At 38.0% G+C, this 20,346-nt stretch overlaps 1 protein-coding gene across 4 annotated transcripts in view; it reads left to right on the forward strand.

Annotated features, from left to right (window-relative positions):
- larp4b (La ribonucleoprotein 4B) overlaps positions 1-20,346 on the forward strand; it is a 164,902-nt gene that overhangs the window by 133,274 nt on the left and 11,282 nt on the right. For all 4 annotated transcript variants that reach the window (XM_039753579.1, XM_039753578.1, XM_039753580.1 and 1 more), the window contains 3 exons: positions 1,516-1,561; positions 4,913-5,062; positions 8,340-8,467. In XM_039753579.1, coding sequence (XP_039609513.1) covers positions 1,516-1,561; positions 4,913-5,062; positions 8,340-8,467 — 324 coding nt within the window. The remainder of the gene's footprint in view (positions 1-1,515; positions 1,562-4,912; positions 5,063-8,339; positions 8,468-20,346) is intronic.

The raw sequence follows: 20,346 nt of genomic DNA on the forward strand, positions 1-20,346 counted from the left end.
CCAACCTTGGCCCAGCAATCAGCAACCATGGGCTCCTCTAAGCAGCTGCCTAAAACTCTGAAAAATAAAATAATTGATGCTCACAAACCAGGAGAAGTCTACAAGAAAATAACAAAGCATTCTCAGGTGGTGGTTTCTTCAGTTCATAATGTTATAAAGAAATGACAGTTAACAGGAACAGTGGAAGTCAAGTTGAGGTCTGGAAGATCAAGAAAACTTTCTAAAAGAACTGCTCATTGGATTGCTAGAAAGGCAAATAAAAATACCCTTTTTGACAGCAGAAGTCCTTCAGGAAGATTTACCAGACTCTGGAGTGGTGATACACCGTTCTACTGTGCAGCGACACCTAAACAAATATGACTGGTAAAGTCAGCAGAAGAAAACCTTTCCTGCATTTGGCTACAGAATTCAGCACCTGAAGTTTGCAAATGAACATCTAAACAATCTGATGCATTATGGAAACCAGTCCTGAAGACTGAGGTCAAAATGGAACTTTCTAGTCATAATGTGCAAAGGTATGTTTGGAGAAATAGAACTGAAAAACTCTTTGCTGGCTACAAAAAGCATTTACAAGCTGTGATACTTGCCAAAGGGGGTATTACAAAGCACTGACCATGTCAGGTGCCCAAACCTTTGCTTCATGCCCTCTTCATTTTTTGCATATTTTGTACGCAATGTGAATGATGCAAATAAAAATTAAATCTTGCTTAATGTATTAAAGAAATATGTCCTCTTTTGCTCATTTAAGTATTTACAGTAAAAGACATTTTAAGCAAGGGTGCCTAAACTTGTGCATGCAATTGTATTATTGTACCTGTGTTCTGTTACAATATCTGTCCACTTTACAAGCATTTCTGTTAAAACTTTTTGGTTATTTCAGGTTTTGTTCTCAATTCAACAATTTACATTAATTTTAGTCTCTTAATTATCATTGTGACAGTAGAAAGTTCAAGAAGGAAAAGTTCAGATTTTCCTGTGTTCTCCTTGCTTTCTAAGAAATGGTCATTTTTACTGTAAAGTAATAAGTCAGTTGCTTAGAGAATGACATCCAGGTTTCCACAACGTGCTCTTTGATGGGTCAGAATAATTTATTCAACTCAGAAATTGTATTACCTTGGTTCATCAAAAGTCTCATGTATCAGTCAAGTTTTTTGAGAAAATAATCTTTTGTCACCATTTTACATTCATATAAATTTGACGGGTATACTGCAATTGTTAATTAAAATATACAGAAGTAACGGTTCATAAATTTATAGCCCATAGTTGATGTGAAATGTGTATAATTTGCCCAGGTCTAACAAGACTGTTGCATTCAGCTACATGTTAAATTAATGCTTGGGTTTTTATGGTTTTCTTTGTTTCTGAAGTTGTTAAGTAGCCCTAGAAAATATGTTAATAATAATATTATTATTATTGATTATGGTGTTTTTCAGGTAATCGGAATCTATTGCTGTCTCATTGTGGTTATTGTAATACTTATGCTGATTTATGATCTTCATTTCTTTTCCTTTTAAGGAAAAATGTATACGGGTATAGGAAAAAAAGGGAAGACAAATTTACGGTAAGGACATTTCTTTCATGATATATTGGTATTAATGTTAATGGTTTGTAATTAATGTTTATAACAAGGTATTTACCACATAAAAAGCATTTTTTAGTTGAAGTGTAACAGCTTTGCTATTGAAGATAAGGAAGTATTATGTGAAATGAATGATCTGCATCCTTTTAATATTCCATGGACAATTCCAATTGATTTGCATTCATTGAAAACATTTTTTGGGGTTTATAAAAAGGATTGCGTCAGCCTAATCATTGTTAAATAAAATGTTGAAATGTTCATATGAAATTGTATGTATTTACCCAGATTGTTTTTTTTGTATACGCTGTCGTTATAACTTTAGCCAAGAACTTTGAGTAGGATAAATGGAGTTTTCATATTAAAAGCCTTTGGGACAAGTGTTTTAATAAAACTGTTTAGTCACAATTTGCACATTACAGTTAAATTCTATTGCTGTTCTTGATCCATGTATCTAAGTACAGTATAAAGCATGCAGAGCCATTTTCAGTAAGTATAAAGCCAGATAGCAGTGAAACTTAAATTAGTTTTTCAAAACCATCATGTGAAAGCAGCTGAGCACAAAAAAAAGATTAAAAATGAGAAAAATTATGCATAGAATTTTGTTGCAGTCCTGTACAACATACAGAGCCTTGAGGAACTCCAGGTGTATCTCATCTACCCCCAGGGCCCTGCCACCAAGGAGTTTTTTTTAACCACCTCGGTGACCTCAGTCTCAGAGGTGGGGGAGCCCACCTCCGAGTCCCCAGGCTCTGCTTCGTCATTGGAAGGCATGTTAGTGGGATTGAGGAGGTCTTCGAAGTACTCCCCCCACCGACCCACAACGTCCCGAGTCGAGGTCAGCAGTGCACCATCCCCACTATATACAGTGTTGACACTGCACTGCTTCTCCCTCCTAAGACGCCGGATGGTGGACCAGAATCTCGTCGAAGCTTTCCGAAAGTCGTTCTCCTTGGCCTCACCAAACTCCTCCCACACCCAAGTTTTTGCCTCAGCAGCCACTGAAGCTGCATTCCGCTTGGCCTGCCGGTACCTATTAGCTGCCTCCAGAGTCCCATTGGACAAAAGGGTCCAGTAGGACTCCTCCTTCAGCTTGACGGCATTCCTCACCACCGGTGTCCACCAACGGGTTTGGGAATTGCCGCCATTCCCCGCCACGACAGGCACCAACCACCTTACGGCCACAGCTCCGGTCAGCCACCTCAACAATAGAGGCACGGAACTTGGCCCATTCGGACTCGATGTCCCCCACCTCCCACGGGACATGGTCGAAGTTCTGCCGGAGGTGTGAGTTGAAGCTACCTCTAACAAGGAACTCTGCCAGATGTTCCCAGCAGACCATCACAACACGCATCCTACCCAACCATCGAAGCCTACTCACCACCAGGTGGTGACCAGTTGACGGCTCCGCCCCTCTGTTCACTTGAGTGTCCAAGACATGTGGCCGCAAGTCTAACAACACGACCACAAAGTCGATCATCGCACTGAGGCCTAGGGTGTCCTGGTGCCAAGGGCACATATGAACACCCCAGTGCTTGAACATGGGGTTATGGACAATCTGTGGCAAGCTCAGAAGTCCAATGACAAAACACCGCTTGGGTTCAGAAATGGGGGGGGGGCATTCCTCCCAATCACGCCCTTCCAGGTTTCACTGTCATTGTCCACGTGAGCATTGAAGTCTCCCAGCAGTACAAGGGAGTCCCCAGAAGGTATGCCCTCTAGCACCCCCTCCAGGAACTCCAAAAAGGTTGGGTACTCCAAACTGCTGCTCGGCACATACGAACAAACAGTTAGGATCCCTCCCCCCACCCGAAGGCTGAGGGAGGGTACCCTCTCGTCCACCAGGGTAAACCACAGTGAACAGGCTCCAAGTTGGGGGGGACAATAAGTATGCTCTCGGCAACTCCAGAGTGGTAGAGAGTCCAGCCCCTCTCAAGGAGATTGGTTCCAGAGTCCAAGCTGTGCGTCAAGGTGAGCCCAACTATATCTAGCCAGAACATCTCGACCTCAACCACTAGCTCAGGCTCCTTCCCCTTCAGAGAGGTGAAATTCCACATCCCAAGAGCCAGCTTCTGTAGCCGAGGATCGGACTGCCAAGGTCCCCGCTTTCGGCCACCACCCAACTCACACTGCACCCGACCTCCTTGGCCCTTCCTACAGGTGGTGAGCCCATGGGAATTTTGTTGCAGAGTAGTAAAATTAATGTTAAGATTCAGTTTGTCCGTTGCATCTTGAAACAAAGTTTGAAATTTTGGCCTAAGCAGAAACGTGATCGAAAGAGAAATGTTTATGGCTGGTCTCAACCTCATCAGCAATCATTTCATTACTATAAATGACACCTAACTAAAAGCTCAAGTTGGACTAATTAAAATGTTATTTACAAAAAAGCAAAGGAAAATGAGCGCATCATTGATTGGCTTAACTGAGGCAAGTGTTTCTTTTAAAAAATCAACCTGAAGTGTGTACTTTTTCAGTATGTATGTCATAAACAATTGGGCAGTTCCCCTTTTTAATTAAAATTGGAAGGCATGTGCTTTTGCAAAAAAAAAAATCTTTCAGAGATGAGTCAAATTAACAAGTACATTTCTTAAAGAAAGTAGTATTACATCATATTCAAATACTTTTCATGTATAGTACAATTTAGATTTTGTCTGTTTTTGACATTGCAAGGCTTTAATATATAGTAGGCTTGACGTGGCCTTAAGACTCTTCTTTCTTGGGTGAAAACAAGTACTGCTGGGGTGTTTGTGAACAATTGTAAAGAAATATGAAGTGATTTTACTGGTAAATTATGTCATTATAACAAGTACCACAGAAGGCACTGAAGTATTACCCTCTTCATTTCAGTAATGTTTGTTTAAATATACTGTGCACTTTAACTATATTTAAGTGAAGTACATTTGTTTGCTTTTACATTATATGTTTATGCACTATACAAATTTGGAGCAACAAACTGAAGCATTGTGGATGCATTCAAATATGATTTCCAAGTCAAGGCACTCTTGTTTGTACAGCAAGTGGTCCTGGGACAATTGTTTTTGTAATTTGTATTTCGACATATCCTGGCTTAGAAACACAAATATTTTTATTTTTGTGGTTATGTAAGATCAGCAGTTTTAGTATATGATTATTATAATTTGGTGAGCAGTGGTTGAAAGTTTAATAGTTTCCTTGGACGTTTTTACCTGAAACTTGTGTATATGCTAGCAGTATACATTTCATAATTCTGTATGCATGTATTTTTGGTTTTTAAAGTTTACATACTGTCAAGTTAATCATGCCGGATAATTCAAATTTATCTTGAAATTACTTACTTTCTCTCTCCTTTTTTTGTAGAGATTAACTCAATCACCTCCACCCCAAAAGCCTCCTTCACCCAGCTTTGAACTTGGTTTGTCGAGTTTTCCTCCTTTGCCTGGTGCTGCAGGCCACTTAATGAGTGAGGATAGATTGTCCAGTACTGTAACAGGGTCTTCAAAGGACAAGGTGTGCTGCATTCTAATTTATTTAATTTGTAAATGCAAAAACTAAATTTAACTGGATTTTGCATTAATTCGTATTTGTGGGTTGATACGAGTGTCCTTCCTTAGGTTTATCTTGTGTGTTATAAATCATACAGGTTCAGTAAATGTCTGAATTGGTTTTGCTGCTGCTCACTTTTGTCATGGTTTAGTCCCCTACTTACATGTGTACTGTGTGTTCTTCACATTAAGTCTTAGTATGCTTCCAGTAAGTCTTGTGCCTGCTACTTTTACTTAGACCAGTAAATGCTACTTGATGCTTTCTTCAACCTACCCTCTTTCTCCACTCAAATCTTTAATTAGTTGAATCTCTATTGAAATGATTTCTGTTAGTGATCACACCATTCTGTCGCTCGTGGAGCCGGGTAAGGAGGATCATGTATTTAGGACTGCACAGTATAATAACCTTGAAAAAGGTATAGGAAACAATAAGAGCAAGGTTGCTTTGCTCTGCTCTACAGTTCTTAGTACAGCTCAACACATTTAGGATGTACTGACCCTGTATGTAGAGGGCTAAAGTAACTTGTGCTTTCTTTGACTTAATTAGTTACATATATACAGAAATTTTCCATGATTACCATGAAACGTAAGCAGAGCCACATGGATTGGTGCACTCCCAAGACTTTCAATTTTGTTTCTTTGGCATATTAAATATTTATGCTTAAATGAGAGCTAACCCTACTGTGTGTTACAAACAACAACCATGCCAACAAGTGGAGTAGTTCTATGCAGTCCTTTTAAGTCAGTGATCCTATATGATGGCTTACTTACTTCCTTCAAGTACTGTACTGTACAAAAAGCTTAGGCACATGTAAAAGCTTTCATTTAAGAGAAGATACTTTCAAATATAATTAAATGAAAAGTTTCTAATTGAAAAAAAAAATACTATGATGAGCAGTAAATGGGAAGTAGTGGGGACTAAATCTGATAAATACTTTCCCTTTAAAGCTTTATCAGTTTTCTTAGCTACACTGTTATATAAAGTTTTATTAAAGGGTACCATTTGACATACTGATTCACTTAGAAAATTAGAAAAAAAAACACACACAGCCTACTTAAGGATGATAGCATATAGCAAAATGAAACCAGATTTTAACAAAAATGATTGCGATGATTTTTGAATGTCACCACAGCTTTAAGAAAGGTGCATACACCCATGATCGAAGGTAATATCAAAGAAATATTGCATAAACTACTGTATATCAGCCACCTGCAACCAGAAATGGTAACATTTGCTCATATATTGAATTATCTGAAAACATCTTTTCGCTGAAGGTCTCTATTTTGGTAGCCACAATTAGTCCAGCATCTGTAATAGTTTTCAATTTGTATATGCTTAAATGTGATAAAAATATTCAATATAATTTATATTAGAATATTACACTGGTTATTTCTTGTGTACTATAAGCATCTTTGACATAAATACTTGCATCAGTTGAAGCATTCATGAAATCAGATACTGAAATTACTTTGTTGGGATAAGTATTATCTGAGCCATAGAGAAACACGAGGGCCTTATTTATACTTGTGAGTTAAAGTTGTGATGCTCAAGTCTGTTAAATACCAGTCTTCTCATTAGTTAGTAAAATACAGGTCCTTCTCAAAAAATTAGCATATTGTGATAAAGTTCATTATTTTCTGTAATGTACTGATAAACATTAGACTTTCATATATTTTAGATTCATTACACACAACTGAAGTAGTTCAAGCCTTTTATTGTTTTAATATTGATGATTTTGGCATACAGCTCATGAAAACCCAAAATTCCTATCTCAAAAAATTAGCATATCATGAAAAGGTTCTCTAAACGAGCTATTAACCTAATCATCTGAATCAACTAATTAACTCTAAACACCTGCAAAAGATTCCTGAGGCTTTTAAAACTCCCAGCCTGGTTCATTACTCAAAACCGCAATCATGGGTAAGACTGCCGACCTGACTGCTGTCCAGAAGGCCATCATTGACACCCTCAAGCAAGAGGGTAAGACACAGAAAGAAATTTCTGAATGAATAGGCTGTTCCCAGAGTGCTGCATCAAGGCACCTCAGTGGGAAGTCTGTGGGAAGGAAAAAGTGTGGCAGAAAACGCTGCACAACGAGAAGAGGTGACCGGACCCTGAGGAAGATTGTGGAGAAGGACCGATTCCAGACCTTGGGGGACCTGTGGAAGCAGTGGACTGAGTCTGGAGTAGAAACATCCAGAGCCACCATGTACAGGCGTGTGCAGGAAATGGGCTACAGGTGCCGCATTCCCCAGGTCAAGCCACTTTTGAACCAGAAACAGCGGCAGAAGCGCCTGACCTGGGCTACAGAGAAGCAGCGCTGGACTGTTGCTCAGTGGTCCTTAAGTACTTTTTTCGGATGAAAGCACATTTTGCATGTCATTCGGAAATCAAGGTGCCAGAGTCTGGAGGAAGACTGGGGAGAGGGAAATGCCAAAATGCCTGAAGTCCAGTGTCAAGTACCCACAGTCAGTGATGGTCTGGGGTGCCATGTCAGCTGCTGGTGTTGGTCCACTGTGTTTTATTAAGGGCAGGGTCAATGCAGCTAGCTATCAGGAGATTTTGGAGCACTTCATGCTTCCATCTGCTGAAAAGCTTTATGGAGATGAAGATTTCATTTTTCAGCACGACCTGGCACCTGCTTACAGTGCCAAAACCACTGGTAAATGGTTTACTGACCATGGTATTACTGTGCTCAATTGGCCTGCCAACTCTCCTGACCTGAACCCCATAGAGAATCTGTGGGATATTCTGAAGAGAAAGTTGGGAGACACAAGACCCAACACTCTGGATGAGCTTAAGGCTGCTATCGAAGCATCCTGGACCTCCATAACACCTCAGCAGTGCCACAGGCTGATTGCCTCCATGCCACGCCGCATTGAAGCAGTCATTTCTGCAAAAGGATTCCCGACCAAGTATTGAGTGCATAACTGAACATAATTATTTGAAGGTTGACTTTTTTTGTATTAAAAACACTTTTCTTTTATTGGTCGGATGAAATGTGCTAATTTTTTGAGATAGGAATTTTGGGTTTTCAAAATCATCAATATTAAAACAATAAAAGGCTTGAACTACTTCAGTTGTGTGTAATGAATCTAAAATATATGAAAGTCTAATGTTTATCAGTACATTACAGAAAATAATGAACTTTATCACAATATGCTAATTTTTTGAGAAGGACCTGTACATGTATGCTTAATATTAAAATATTTTGTAATTAATGTTTTTTAATATTTTGTAGAATGTAAATGTCGATGCCAATACCAACACGGTCCTTTCAGGAATTCCACAAGAATCGCCAGTGCCCAGTATACCAGTGCTGCTGCCAGTGAGTCTTGAGGGGCCCCCTTCAGCACCACCTTCCCCTGAGTAAGCACTGTTTTAGATATTTTCTCCCCCACTGCCTGCTTAAAAAGTTAATTTCAACTTGAGCATGGTATTCAAAATAAGAAATCTTTTGACTGATTGATCATGCAATATTTACTACTTTTAAAATATATTAAGTTCCTTTTTTTTTTAAAGAATTACCACATATGCATGATGGTGTTTACTTCAAAGGTAAAAACAAATGTCTTTTAAGAAAATATTTAAACATTTTTGTTTAAGGTGTAAAATATCCTTCATTAATATAATAAACTGTTGTTCAGCTGGTTAAACTCTTTCAAACAAATAAAGAAAATAGTTAATAGTTGATCTGCAAAAGAATGTGGGCAAGGCTTCTTGAAGATGATTTGTTTAACAAGAAAAATGTCCAGCATGGATTTTTCAAAAAATATTCTGTTTTACAAAAGAAAAAGCTTTGAACTTGAAGAGTTATTGAACTTTAGTCATAGACCATGTACTTGAAAGCTTTTATTTGAAAAGTAAAGATAAACAATGATCATTTCCATCTAACCCCACTAGAAATGCACCATACAGTGGTGTGAAAAACTATTTGCCCCCTTCCTAATTTCTTATTCTTTTGCATGTTTGTCACACAAAATGTTTCTGATCATCAAACACATTTAACCATTAGTCAAATATTACACAAGTAAACACAAAATGCAGTTTTTAAATGATGGTTTTTATTATTTAGGGAGAAAAAAATCCAAACCTACATGGCCCTGTGTGAAAAAGTAATTGCCCCTTGTTAAAAATAACCTAACTGTGGTGTATCACACCTGAGTTCAATTTCCGTAGCCACCCCCAGGCCTGATTACTGCCACACCTGTTTCAATCAAGAAATCACTTAAATTGGAGCTGCCTGACACAGAGAAGTAGACCAAAAGCACCTCAAAAGCTAGACATCATGCCAAGATCCAAAGAAATTCAAGAACAAATGAGAACAGAAGTAATTGAGATCTATCAGTCTGGTAAAGGTTATAAAGCCATTTCTAAAGCTTTGGGACTCCAGCGAACCACAGTGAGAGCCATTATCCACAAATGGCAAAAACATGGAACACTGGTGAACCTTCCCAGGTGTGGCTGGCCGACCAAAATTACCCCAAGAGCACAGAGACGACTCATCCGAGAGGTCACAAAAGACCCCAGGAAAACGTCTAAAGAACTGCAGGCCTCACTTGCCTCAATTAAGGTCAGTGTTCACAACTCCACCATAAGAAAGAGACTGGGCAAAAACGGCCTGCATGGCAGATTTCCAAGGCAAACCACTGTTAAGCAAAAGAACATTAGGGCTCGTCTCAATTTTGCTAAGAAACATCTCAATGATTGCCAAGACTTTTGGGAAAATACCTTGTGGACTGATGAGACAAAAGTTGAACTTTTGGAAGGCAAATGTCCCGTTACATCTGGCGTAAAAGGAACACAGCATTTCAGAAAAAGAACATCATACCAACAGTAAAATATGGTGGTGGTAGTGTGATGGTCTGGGGTTGTTTTTGCTGCTTCAGGACCTGGAAGGCTTGCTGTGATAGATGGAAACCATGAATTCTACTGTCTACCAAAAAATCCTGAAGGAGAATGTCCGGCCATCTGTTCGTCAACTCAAGCTGAAGCGATCTTGGGTGCTGCAACAGGACAATGACCCAAAACACACCAGCAAATCCACCTCTGAATGGCTGAAGAAAAACAAAATGAAGACTTTGGAGTGGCCTAGTCAAAGTCCTGACCTGAATCCAATTGAGATGCTATGGCATGACCTTAAAAAGGCGGTTGATGCTAGAAAACCCTCAAATAAAGCTGAATTACAACAATTCTGCAAAGATGAGTGGGTCAAAATTCCTCCAGAGCGCTGTAAAAGACTCATTGCAAGTTATCATAAGCGCTTGATTGCAGTTATTGCTGCTAAGGGTGGCCCAACCAGTTATTAGGTTCAGGGGGCAATTACTTTTTCACACAGGGCCATGTAGGTTTGGATTTTTTTCTCCTAAATAATAAAAACCATCATTTAAAAACTGCATTTTGTGTTTACTTGTGTTATATTTGACTAATGGTTAAATGTGTTTGATGATCAGAAACATTTTGTGTGACAAACATGCAAAAGAATAAGAAATCAGGAAGGGGGCAAATAGTTTTTCACACCACTGTATGTTTCCATTATTTAAACGGGTAAAAAAATGGCCACAATGCATAGTAGAAATTATATTTTTGCTAGAATGAGAGTGTGTTTTAAGAATTGTATGAGATTTTGTTGAATTGTTTAAAACATCACTTGGAATATTTAACATAATTTATGCCTCTTGTATAGAAATGTTTGAAGGAAATGTGTGTGTTGGATAGCAAATCCTTTGGACATTTGTTTGCATTTCATTTGTTATAAACCAATAATTGTACTTGATTTCAGTAATCATCATTCAAGAGTTGGGAACTCGGTATAGTGTGACCCATTTTAACCCTGCATACACATAAGGATTTTTGGCATTATTATGCCGACATTACTTATCCAAAAAAATAATTATGTAATAAAGAAGCTGCAAATGGCTTATGAGTAGTGTGTACAAAGCTCCAAATTTTTAAATGAAAGTATTTACACTGTGTTCACAATTATTAGGCAAGTTGTATTTCTGAGGATTGATTTTTATATGGAACAAATACAGTGTTCTCAGTCAATTTAAAATGTTAATAAACCTTAAACCTGAATGTTATTCAAAGAAAATGTGAGTGTGAACATTCTCAATGGAATACATATGTGTGCACAATTATTAGGCAACTAAAAGAAAAATGAGAATTTTCCCATCACACTTGTTTATTTTCATCTGTAAAGTGAGAATAATAAACAACTCAAAATTTACAAATAAACATTTTTGACATTTTAAAAAACAATCAGTGACCAATATAGCCACCCTTCTTTTCAATAATAATCATAAGCCTTCCGTTCATGGAATCTGTCAGTTTCTTGATCTGTTGACGATCACCTTTTTGTGCAGCAACCACAGCCTCCCAGGCACTGTTCAGAGAGGTGTACTGTTTTCCTTCCCCCATAAATCTTTAATTTAAGAAGGTGTTTAGGCCAGGTGAGGAAAGGGGCCATGTCATTATTCTTTCATTTTTAAGGCCTTTACTGGGTAGCCACTCAGTAGAGTACTTCAATGTATATGATGGAGCATTGTCCTGCATAAAAATCATGGTGGTCTTGAAAGATGCAGACTTTTTCCTGTACCACTTCTTGAAGAAAGTATCTTTGTCATCTAAAAAGGGTCAGCAGGTTTGGGAGTTGATTTTGAGTCCATCTTCAACCCGAAAAGGTCCAAATAGCTCATCTTTAATTATACCAGCACCTAACAGTACCCCACCTTCCTGGCATCTGAGTTGCAGTGCCTTGCCCGTTCCTAATCCAGCCTTGGGCCCATCCATCTGGTTCATCAAGAGTGACTCTCGTATGTCCATAAAACCTTTGAAAAATCTGTCTTCAGGTATTTCTTGGCCCAGTCTTGAGGTTTCAACTTGTGTCTTTTTCAGTGGTGGTTGGGTTTCAGCCTACCTTACCTTGGCCAATGTCTCTGAGCATTGAACACCTTGTACTTCCGGACATTCCAGGTAGGTTAGGGTAGGAGAAACTAAATTAGTGCTCTGGTACATTGATTTAACAAATCATTTATTTGTCTTTGAACCATACGTTTTAATTTACAGCATAAAATCCTAACAAAATATTAATATAAGGTTAAAATTTTAGGAAGATCAATTAAAAAGGTCATAAATGTATTTCAGGTCACTCCAGGTAGGTTGCAGTTCTGGAATATGACAGCACTGGAGGATAATGGGTTCTAGTAACTTCACGTTTGATTATTCTTAAATCTTTGGCAGTTAATTTTGCATCATTTTTCTCAACCTGTTTTCTCAAGACTTTTTGCAATTTTTGACTTTTTCAGAGTCTGTTAAATCTCCTTTTTTGCTCATTTTGCCTGAGGAAAACAAGTTGCCTAATTATGCACACCTTAGTATAGGGTATTGCTCTCCTCCACACCCTCCCTCATTACACAAATACATTTCACCTGATATGCTTAAATCCAAAAAGCAATCAAGTTTATACAGCTTGGAGTTGGAGTATATAAATAAAAAATATGGTCAAAATACTCTAATAAATAAATAGTCTAATAATTGTGCACACAGTCTATATGAATAAAAACCATTGTTTACACCAATATTAAATAAAACGTGCACTTTAGTGACTTCTTTTCAAAAAACTGCATTTAACAGTATATAATCAAAACATTTTATGATGCGCAGTTGATGAATCAATTTTCTTTTGTGCTAAATTCTGTCAGCTATTTTTGTACTAAGTTTAGATGTTATATATCATAGCATTGCAAATTTATGTTTGGCACAAGGTGCACCCTTTTTGGAAAACATTGTGTCTCTTGCACCAACACAATCTTTCACATGTTGACGTGTGTGTACATTTTATTTATTTATTTATAGTTATAAATATATAGCTATATATAGGTATAGATAGATATAATGTACACACACACACACTGACATGCAAACGTTTGGGGATCCTTGCTTAAAATGTCTGTTACTATGAATAGTTAAGTGAACAGAAGGGGACCTGATCACCAATAGCTATAAAGTTAAAGATTTTATGTAAGATTAATATATTATTTTTCTTTTGTACAATTCTACAGTGAAAGAAGGAATGGAGTGCAATGCAAAGGTTTGGGTACCCCAAGATATTTGAGGTCTCTGATACCTTTACCAAGGTCTCTAACCTTAATTAGCTTGTTAGGGCTATGGCTTGTTCACAGTCATCATTGGGGAAACCCCAGGTGATGCAAATTGCAAAGCTATATAAATGTTCTTTCTCTCTCTATCTCTCAAACTTTGTTCCAACAATCTGCAGCCACAGGCTCCTCTAAGCAGCAGCCCAACACTCTGAAAAATAAAATAATTGATGCTCACAAAGCAAGAGAAGGCTACAAGAAAGCCTTCAAGCCTACAACAAAGTGTTTTCAGGTAGCTGTTTCGTAATGTTAAGAAATTACAGTTAACAGGAACAGTGGAAGTCAAGTTAAGGTCTGAAAGAATTGCTCATTGGATTGCTAGAAAGGCAAGTAAAACCCTCCATTTAACTGCAAAAGACCATCAGGAATATTTAGCAAACTCTGTAGCTATGGTGCACTGTTCTACTGTGCAGCGACACCTGAACAAATATGACCTTTATGGTAGAGTCGGCAGAAAAAATACTTTCATGCATCAAAGCCACAAAATTCAGCACCTGAAGTTTGCAAATGAACATTTAAACAAGTATGATGCTTTTGGAAACAAGTCCTGTGGATTGATGAAGTCAAAATAGAACTTTTTGTCACAGTGTGCAAGGGAATGTTTGGAGAAAAAAAGGGCATGCTAAGCTGTTAAGCATGGGGGGGTAGATCAGTTGTGTTGTAGCCATTGGCACAGGGAATATGTCGTTTGTAGAAGAAAGAATGTATTCAAATAAATAAAAGCAAATTCTGGAGGCAAACATTATACCATCTTTTTAAACAAAAAAATAAAGGGTGAAGTTAAAAAGAGGATGGGTCCTACAACAACATAACAGAAAAAAACACACTTCCAAATCTACACTGGAATACCTCAAGAGGTGCTTTGGCCATGGTCCTCACAGTCACCAACATTAACATCATTGAAAATCTGTGGGTAAAAGAGTAGTGCATGCAAGACAGCCCAAGAATCTCGTAGAATTGGAAGCCTTTTGTAAGGATGAATGTGCGAAAATACCTAGTAAGAACAGAAATACTAAGTACTGACCATGCTGGGTGCCCAAACCTTTGCTTCAGACCCTTTTCATTTTTTTGGGTATTTTGTAAATGTGAATGATTGAAATAAAAATGTAATCTTGTTTAAAATATTAAAGAAATGTGTCATCTTTAACTGTATGCCCTTCAGTGATCAGCTCATCTTTTTGCTCACTTAACTATTCACATTTTAAGCAAGCGTGCACACTTTGCATGTCTCTTTGTGTGTTGTTACTGTTTTTTTCTTGCATTTCATGTATAGAAGTGCATACATACATTTTCATATAAGCATTTCCAGTCCTGGTTACAGTGTTGGGGACAGCGCCTTTACTAGCAGTCCTGGTTGCAGGGCAGGAAATGGGACCTCGCAGAGCTAGTTGCACACACTTAAACCAGTGTGTCTCAGCTGCTTTTAGATCACAGGTGACCACTGGTACATTTTGCAAGCACATGAGGTTTATTTATGGTATGATCTGCCCACACCCCCCAAAAACCGTACTCCATTCATCCCGGAATTCACCTCAACCTCTGCCAAATAAAGGCTCCTTGTTAATTTTAAAACATTGTGCAGTGCTGTCTTTAAGTTTAGTGGATGAAGTAAGGTAGGGGGAACGGTTTGTAGGTAATTATAATGTGAACAAGACACTTGGTTAAACTGCTTGCTTTTTTTTTTTTCTCCCTCGTATGCTCATGATGCAGCATATGAGCAGCATGATACAGTGACATTTGATTGAAGGGAGAGGGGACAGGGGTGTTGACCATGTGAAACTGTAGTGGCAAGATTCAGTGACATTAGATTCAAGAGCAGTCCCCTGTGAAAGTCCATGTGGTTTAACAGTGATATTAGATTAGGTGGGAGGTCCCAATGTGAAACTGCAAGAAGCAATGTGGTGTGGCATGATTGTAATGCATTTGACCAAAAATCAATCTCATGTGAAGGTTCACGCTGTGTGATGCAGTAACATTTAATAAGGGTGATGGGTCCCCATGTGAAACTGAAATCAGCAGCATGCCACGGTGCAGTACTAATACATAGCCAGTGTCATTCAGTCAAATGGCTCCTTGTGTGAAATTTTGAGTGGGTATACAAAGAAGTTGAAACTGGACTAGTTTTGAGAATATGTTAGAAAACTAAACATATGGAGGATGTGTAGCAAACAGCATCCAGATAAGGTAATTGAAACCAATGATGCTTAAACTGTAAAAGTGATTTCCACGAAGCTTCTGAGTTATACTATGCAGTATTTAACAAATTGAGCATAGCATTGAGTCTTTCAGAAAACATGTCATCTATACTAATAAACGGCAAAGCCCTCACTGACTCACTCACTGACTGACTGACTCATCACTAATTCTCCAACTTCCGTGTGGGTGGAAGGCTGAAATTTGGCAGGTTCATTCCTTACAGCTTCCTTACAAAAGTTGGGCAGGTTTTATATCGAAATTCTACGCGTAATGGTCATAACTGGAAGCTGTTTTCTCCATTTACTGTAATGGAGATGAGCTTGAACCCGTGGGGCGGAGTTTCGTGTGACATCATCACGCCTCCCACGTAATCACGCAGTACATAGAAAACCAGGAAGACCTCAAAAGCGCTGAAGAAAACATGCATTATATAATTGAGAAGGCAGCGAAAACAATAAGAAGCGAGCGAGTGACATATACAACCATATTCATGAGTTCTGCTACTTCGGAAACAAAGCACGATGTAAACCTACACTTTAAATTAAGTTCATAGACAGGCTGCGCTGGCGTTTGTAATTTAGTGCCTGCCCATATAAGGCCGTCCGTCAGCGGCAATCAATAGCAAACTGCCACGGGTAAATATTCACGGGTGAAGGACTGTGCTTATGGAGAGGAAGATGAGATGGTCAGGGTGGTGTTTGACACAAACTCAGCGAAACTGCGAGAGAAAGTTTTAAGTGCCAGGACTAAGGTAACATTAAATACAGCCATGGACATAGCACGAGATGGCACCAGCACAGCTGGGAACCTTCGATGCATGAACACCGAGTGGCTCACGTGAACTGATGCAGTGCACAGATAAAAGCAACAGTTCCAAAGAGCTGAACAAAACCGAATTACACAATTGAAAAGGCAGCAAAAATATGAAGCGTCTCATACATACAAGCATATTCATAAATCCAACTACTGCGGAAACAAAGCACACGTTGGAAAAAGTCAATGTCCCGCTAAAGGAAGACAGTGTAAAAAACCCGTGCATGCAGTGTGTCAGGTCTCAGATAAAGAAGAAGACGAGCTGTTTATTGATGCAGTAAGAAACGAATCGATGAATGAAACCTGTCATCTTTACAGCGATTGACAAACACGGAATGTAACTTGAACACAACACATCCTACAAATACGAACCTGATTGAAAGAAATAATGATAATCAAATCCTTGATGACAGCAACACTCAGTAACACTCACAAAACAAATACTGTATATTGACAGTCATATTACGTTATTTTTAAAATGTTCCCTTTTTTTTTTTTTTTAACTATATATATATATATATATATATATATATATATATATATATATACCCGATCTACATACTCGAATAATGGATACTTTATTAGCCATCAATGATTGTTTTGGTAAAGCCATACTCAGTGTATTCATTAGATGAGCGGTAAAAAGTAAGAGCGAGGGAGGATGACTTATTGAGGCATGCAGGCTGTAGTGCGTCAACTCTATCTGAATTGCGATCACATTTGAAAAAATATATCTTTTCAAGTTCTATTTAGTCCATATGTGTCAAACTCAAGGGCCAGGGCCACATCCGCCCGTGTAAATTATATCCGCCCGAGATCATTTTATATACTGTATTATTGTTATTAAAGCCGGGTATATGAAGCGCTGGTAACACAATAAACTACAGATCCCATAATGCAGCGCTTCAGCTGCCTTGCTGAACAGTTACGCGTTAATCAAGTCTACCTTAAGATGCTGCAAGTTATTGCGAAGCTAGCTCACACGATGCTGAAGAGAAAAGTTGATTCTGAAAATAGAGCCTTTAAAACCGATGGGAGGCTGAGTATATGTTTACTGAACCCGTGTGTCTCATTTGTGGAGCTAATGTGGCTGTAATTACAGAATTTAATCTAAGACGGCACTATAAAACAAAACATCAGGGTAACCTGAAAGACCTGAATGCAATGCAGAAGATACAGAAAGCAGAAGAATTAAATAAGAATCTGACACTTCAGCGGACGTTTTACCGTGCACAATCACAAAGTGATTTCAATTGAGCTGCTTTTATGGGAGACACAACCACTTGCCCCACTTTCCCTATTACCAAGTAATGTTAAACCAAGTCGTCACTACGGTGTTCCCAAATCGCACTTTGCTGATAAACTGGCGCACTGAGTTTGCACGGCGCTTTGGTGACTTTGAAGAACAAAAAAAGTCCGTCTACATGCGGCTCGAACCTTGTGCATGTTTGGTAGCACATATCTGTGTGAGAAGCTCTTCTCAGTGATAAAGACTAACAAAACAGCACACAGGAGTCGCCTCACTGATGAGCACCTGCAATCCATCCTGAGAATCTCCACAACACAGAACCTCACACCAAACAGAAACGAACCTGTGCCAAAAAGATGCCAGGCGTCCAGCTCTAAAATGACATATGAGCAAAGACAACTGAATGATTTGATTTGTTATTGCTGAAAGGAACACATTTTATTTATATTTCCAGGTTTTGTTATGCAGCATGTTCATATTTGAATTTGTATAATTTTGACAGGATATATTTTTATGGAGAGCAAAATCTTTTGGGATATTTAAAATCTAAGTTTATTTTTATAAAATATAAAATTACATAAGAGTAAAGAAATTTGAATGTTTGTTCTTTTAATGTTTACTTTATTTCTAACTTGTATAATTTAGACAGGATATATTTTTATGGAGAGCAAAATATTATAAGTTGTTTAAGGTTTGAGTTGATTTATTCAGGAATAATATTCCTGTCTGTTTTACCATTCCTACCAAAGATATTTCTGTCGACTAAATAAAAATTCCTTCTATTTAAAATTTAAATAGAACTTGAACAAATCGATAGTTCATAATATCCATGCAGACTTGCGTAAGAGCGGGAGTTATCCGTTTTAACAAACAGCGTATTGCACTGATACTGAAATAGCTGTGTGTGTATATATGTAGATATGTATGTATATGTATATATATGTTTATATATGTGTGTGTGTATGTGTGTGTAAATATATATATATATATATATATATTTATATTTATATATATATATATATATATATATATATATATATATATATATATATATATATATATATATATATATACAACACTCATCACTCACAACAGTGACAAAACAATAACATTGACAATCATGTTACGTTATTTTCAAAATGTTTCCTTTTCTTTTCATTGCTTCTTTAACACACTACTTCTCCATTCTTGCCTTGGTATTTTACTAGTATATATATATATGTGTGTGTGTGTATATATATATATATATATATATATATATATATATATATATATATATATATATATATATATATATATAAAGGCAAAAAAGCCCTCACTCACTCATCACTAATTCTCCAACTTCCGTGTAGGTAGAAGGCTGAAATTTGGCAGGCTCATTCCTTACAGCTTACTTACAAAAGTTGGGCAGGTTTCATTTTGAAATTCTACGCCTAATGGTCATAACTGGAAGGTATTTTCTCCATTAACTGTAATGGAGTTGAGCTGGCAATGACGTGGGGGGGCGGAGTTTCGGGTGACATCATTACGCCTCCCACGTAATCACGTGAACTGACTGTCAGCGCAGTGCGTAGAAAACCAGGAAGACCACCAAAAGCCCTTAAGAAAACATGCATTATATAATTGAGAAGGCAGCGAAACAATAAGAAGCGGCGAGTGACATATACTACCATATTCATGACTGCTGCTACCTCGGAAAGAAAGCAAGGTGTAAACCTAAACTTTAAATTAAGTTCATAGACAGGCTACGCTGGCGTTTCACATGCCCACAGGTAATGCGGGATACAAGTTTAATGAGAGGACGAGGATATAAGCGAGTTTTGATCACTTTATAACTAAGTTAAAATTGTAGGTGAAGGGGTGTGCTTATGCAAATTCCGAGACTGTGTTTGTGGGGATTGACAGTTAAAGGCGGGTGGGGAGTCACGTCATCATCTCCCTCCCATTCATCTCATTTGGCTCTGAGCTGAGCTCTGCAGCTAACGCCGTCTTCCGAAGCAACTTGGGCAGACTGCCACCAAATACTCACAGAAAAATCCACAAGTTAATACACACGCTGTCTCTATAGAGTTTCTCCACACTGAATCCTCCAGGCACTACTTACAAAAGGTTACATTGACAATCGTGTTACGTTATTTTTAAAATCTTTCCTTTTCTTAGCACAAGCACAGCTGAGAAGCTTCGATGCATGTGCTCCATAACGCGTTAAAAAATAATGCATTTAATCACACTTTGCATTACAAGCACAGGGGAGCTTTTGTCAATGCATGATTTCCTGGTACACCGATTACTTTGATCAGCGCATCCCGATTCATTTTACCCTCGCACCACCTTAGTTTGAGAAGAAGTATGAAAAAATATGAGGTTAACACAGAAAAACATCACCAATTCAAGCTTTATGAATAATCGATTCAGCCATCAATAATTGTTTTGGTAAAGCCATCCTCCTTCCATTTTATAATTTTTCCGCCACTAGCCGTGATTAAATGAGCGGTAAATAAAGTAAGAGCAAAGCGAGGGTGACTTATTTAGGCAGGCATATATATGACAGCAACACTCATGACAATGTCAATCATGTTACGTTATTATTAAAATGTTTCCTTTTCTTTTCATTACTTCTTTAACACACTACTTCTCCGCTGCGAGGGGCGGGTATTTTGATATATATATATATATATATATATATATATATATATATATATATATCATATAATATATGAATGACCTCCAAAGAGCTGAGACTTTTGATATCATGAGCGTGTCTGCAAAAACTGTGGTCTCCTGCCCTGCAAAAGTCGAGCAGCCAGCGCGTGCATAGCTGTGCCGCCTTT

The sequence above is a fragment of the Polypterus senegalus genome, chromosome 5, assembly GCF_016835505.1.
Source record: "Polypterus senegalus isolate Bchr_013 chromosome 5, ASM1683550v1, whole genome shotgun sequence".
NCBI classification, from domain to species: Eukaryota; Metazoa; Chordata; class Cladistia; order Polypteriformes; family Polypteridae; genus Polypterus; species Polypterus senegalus.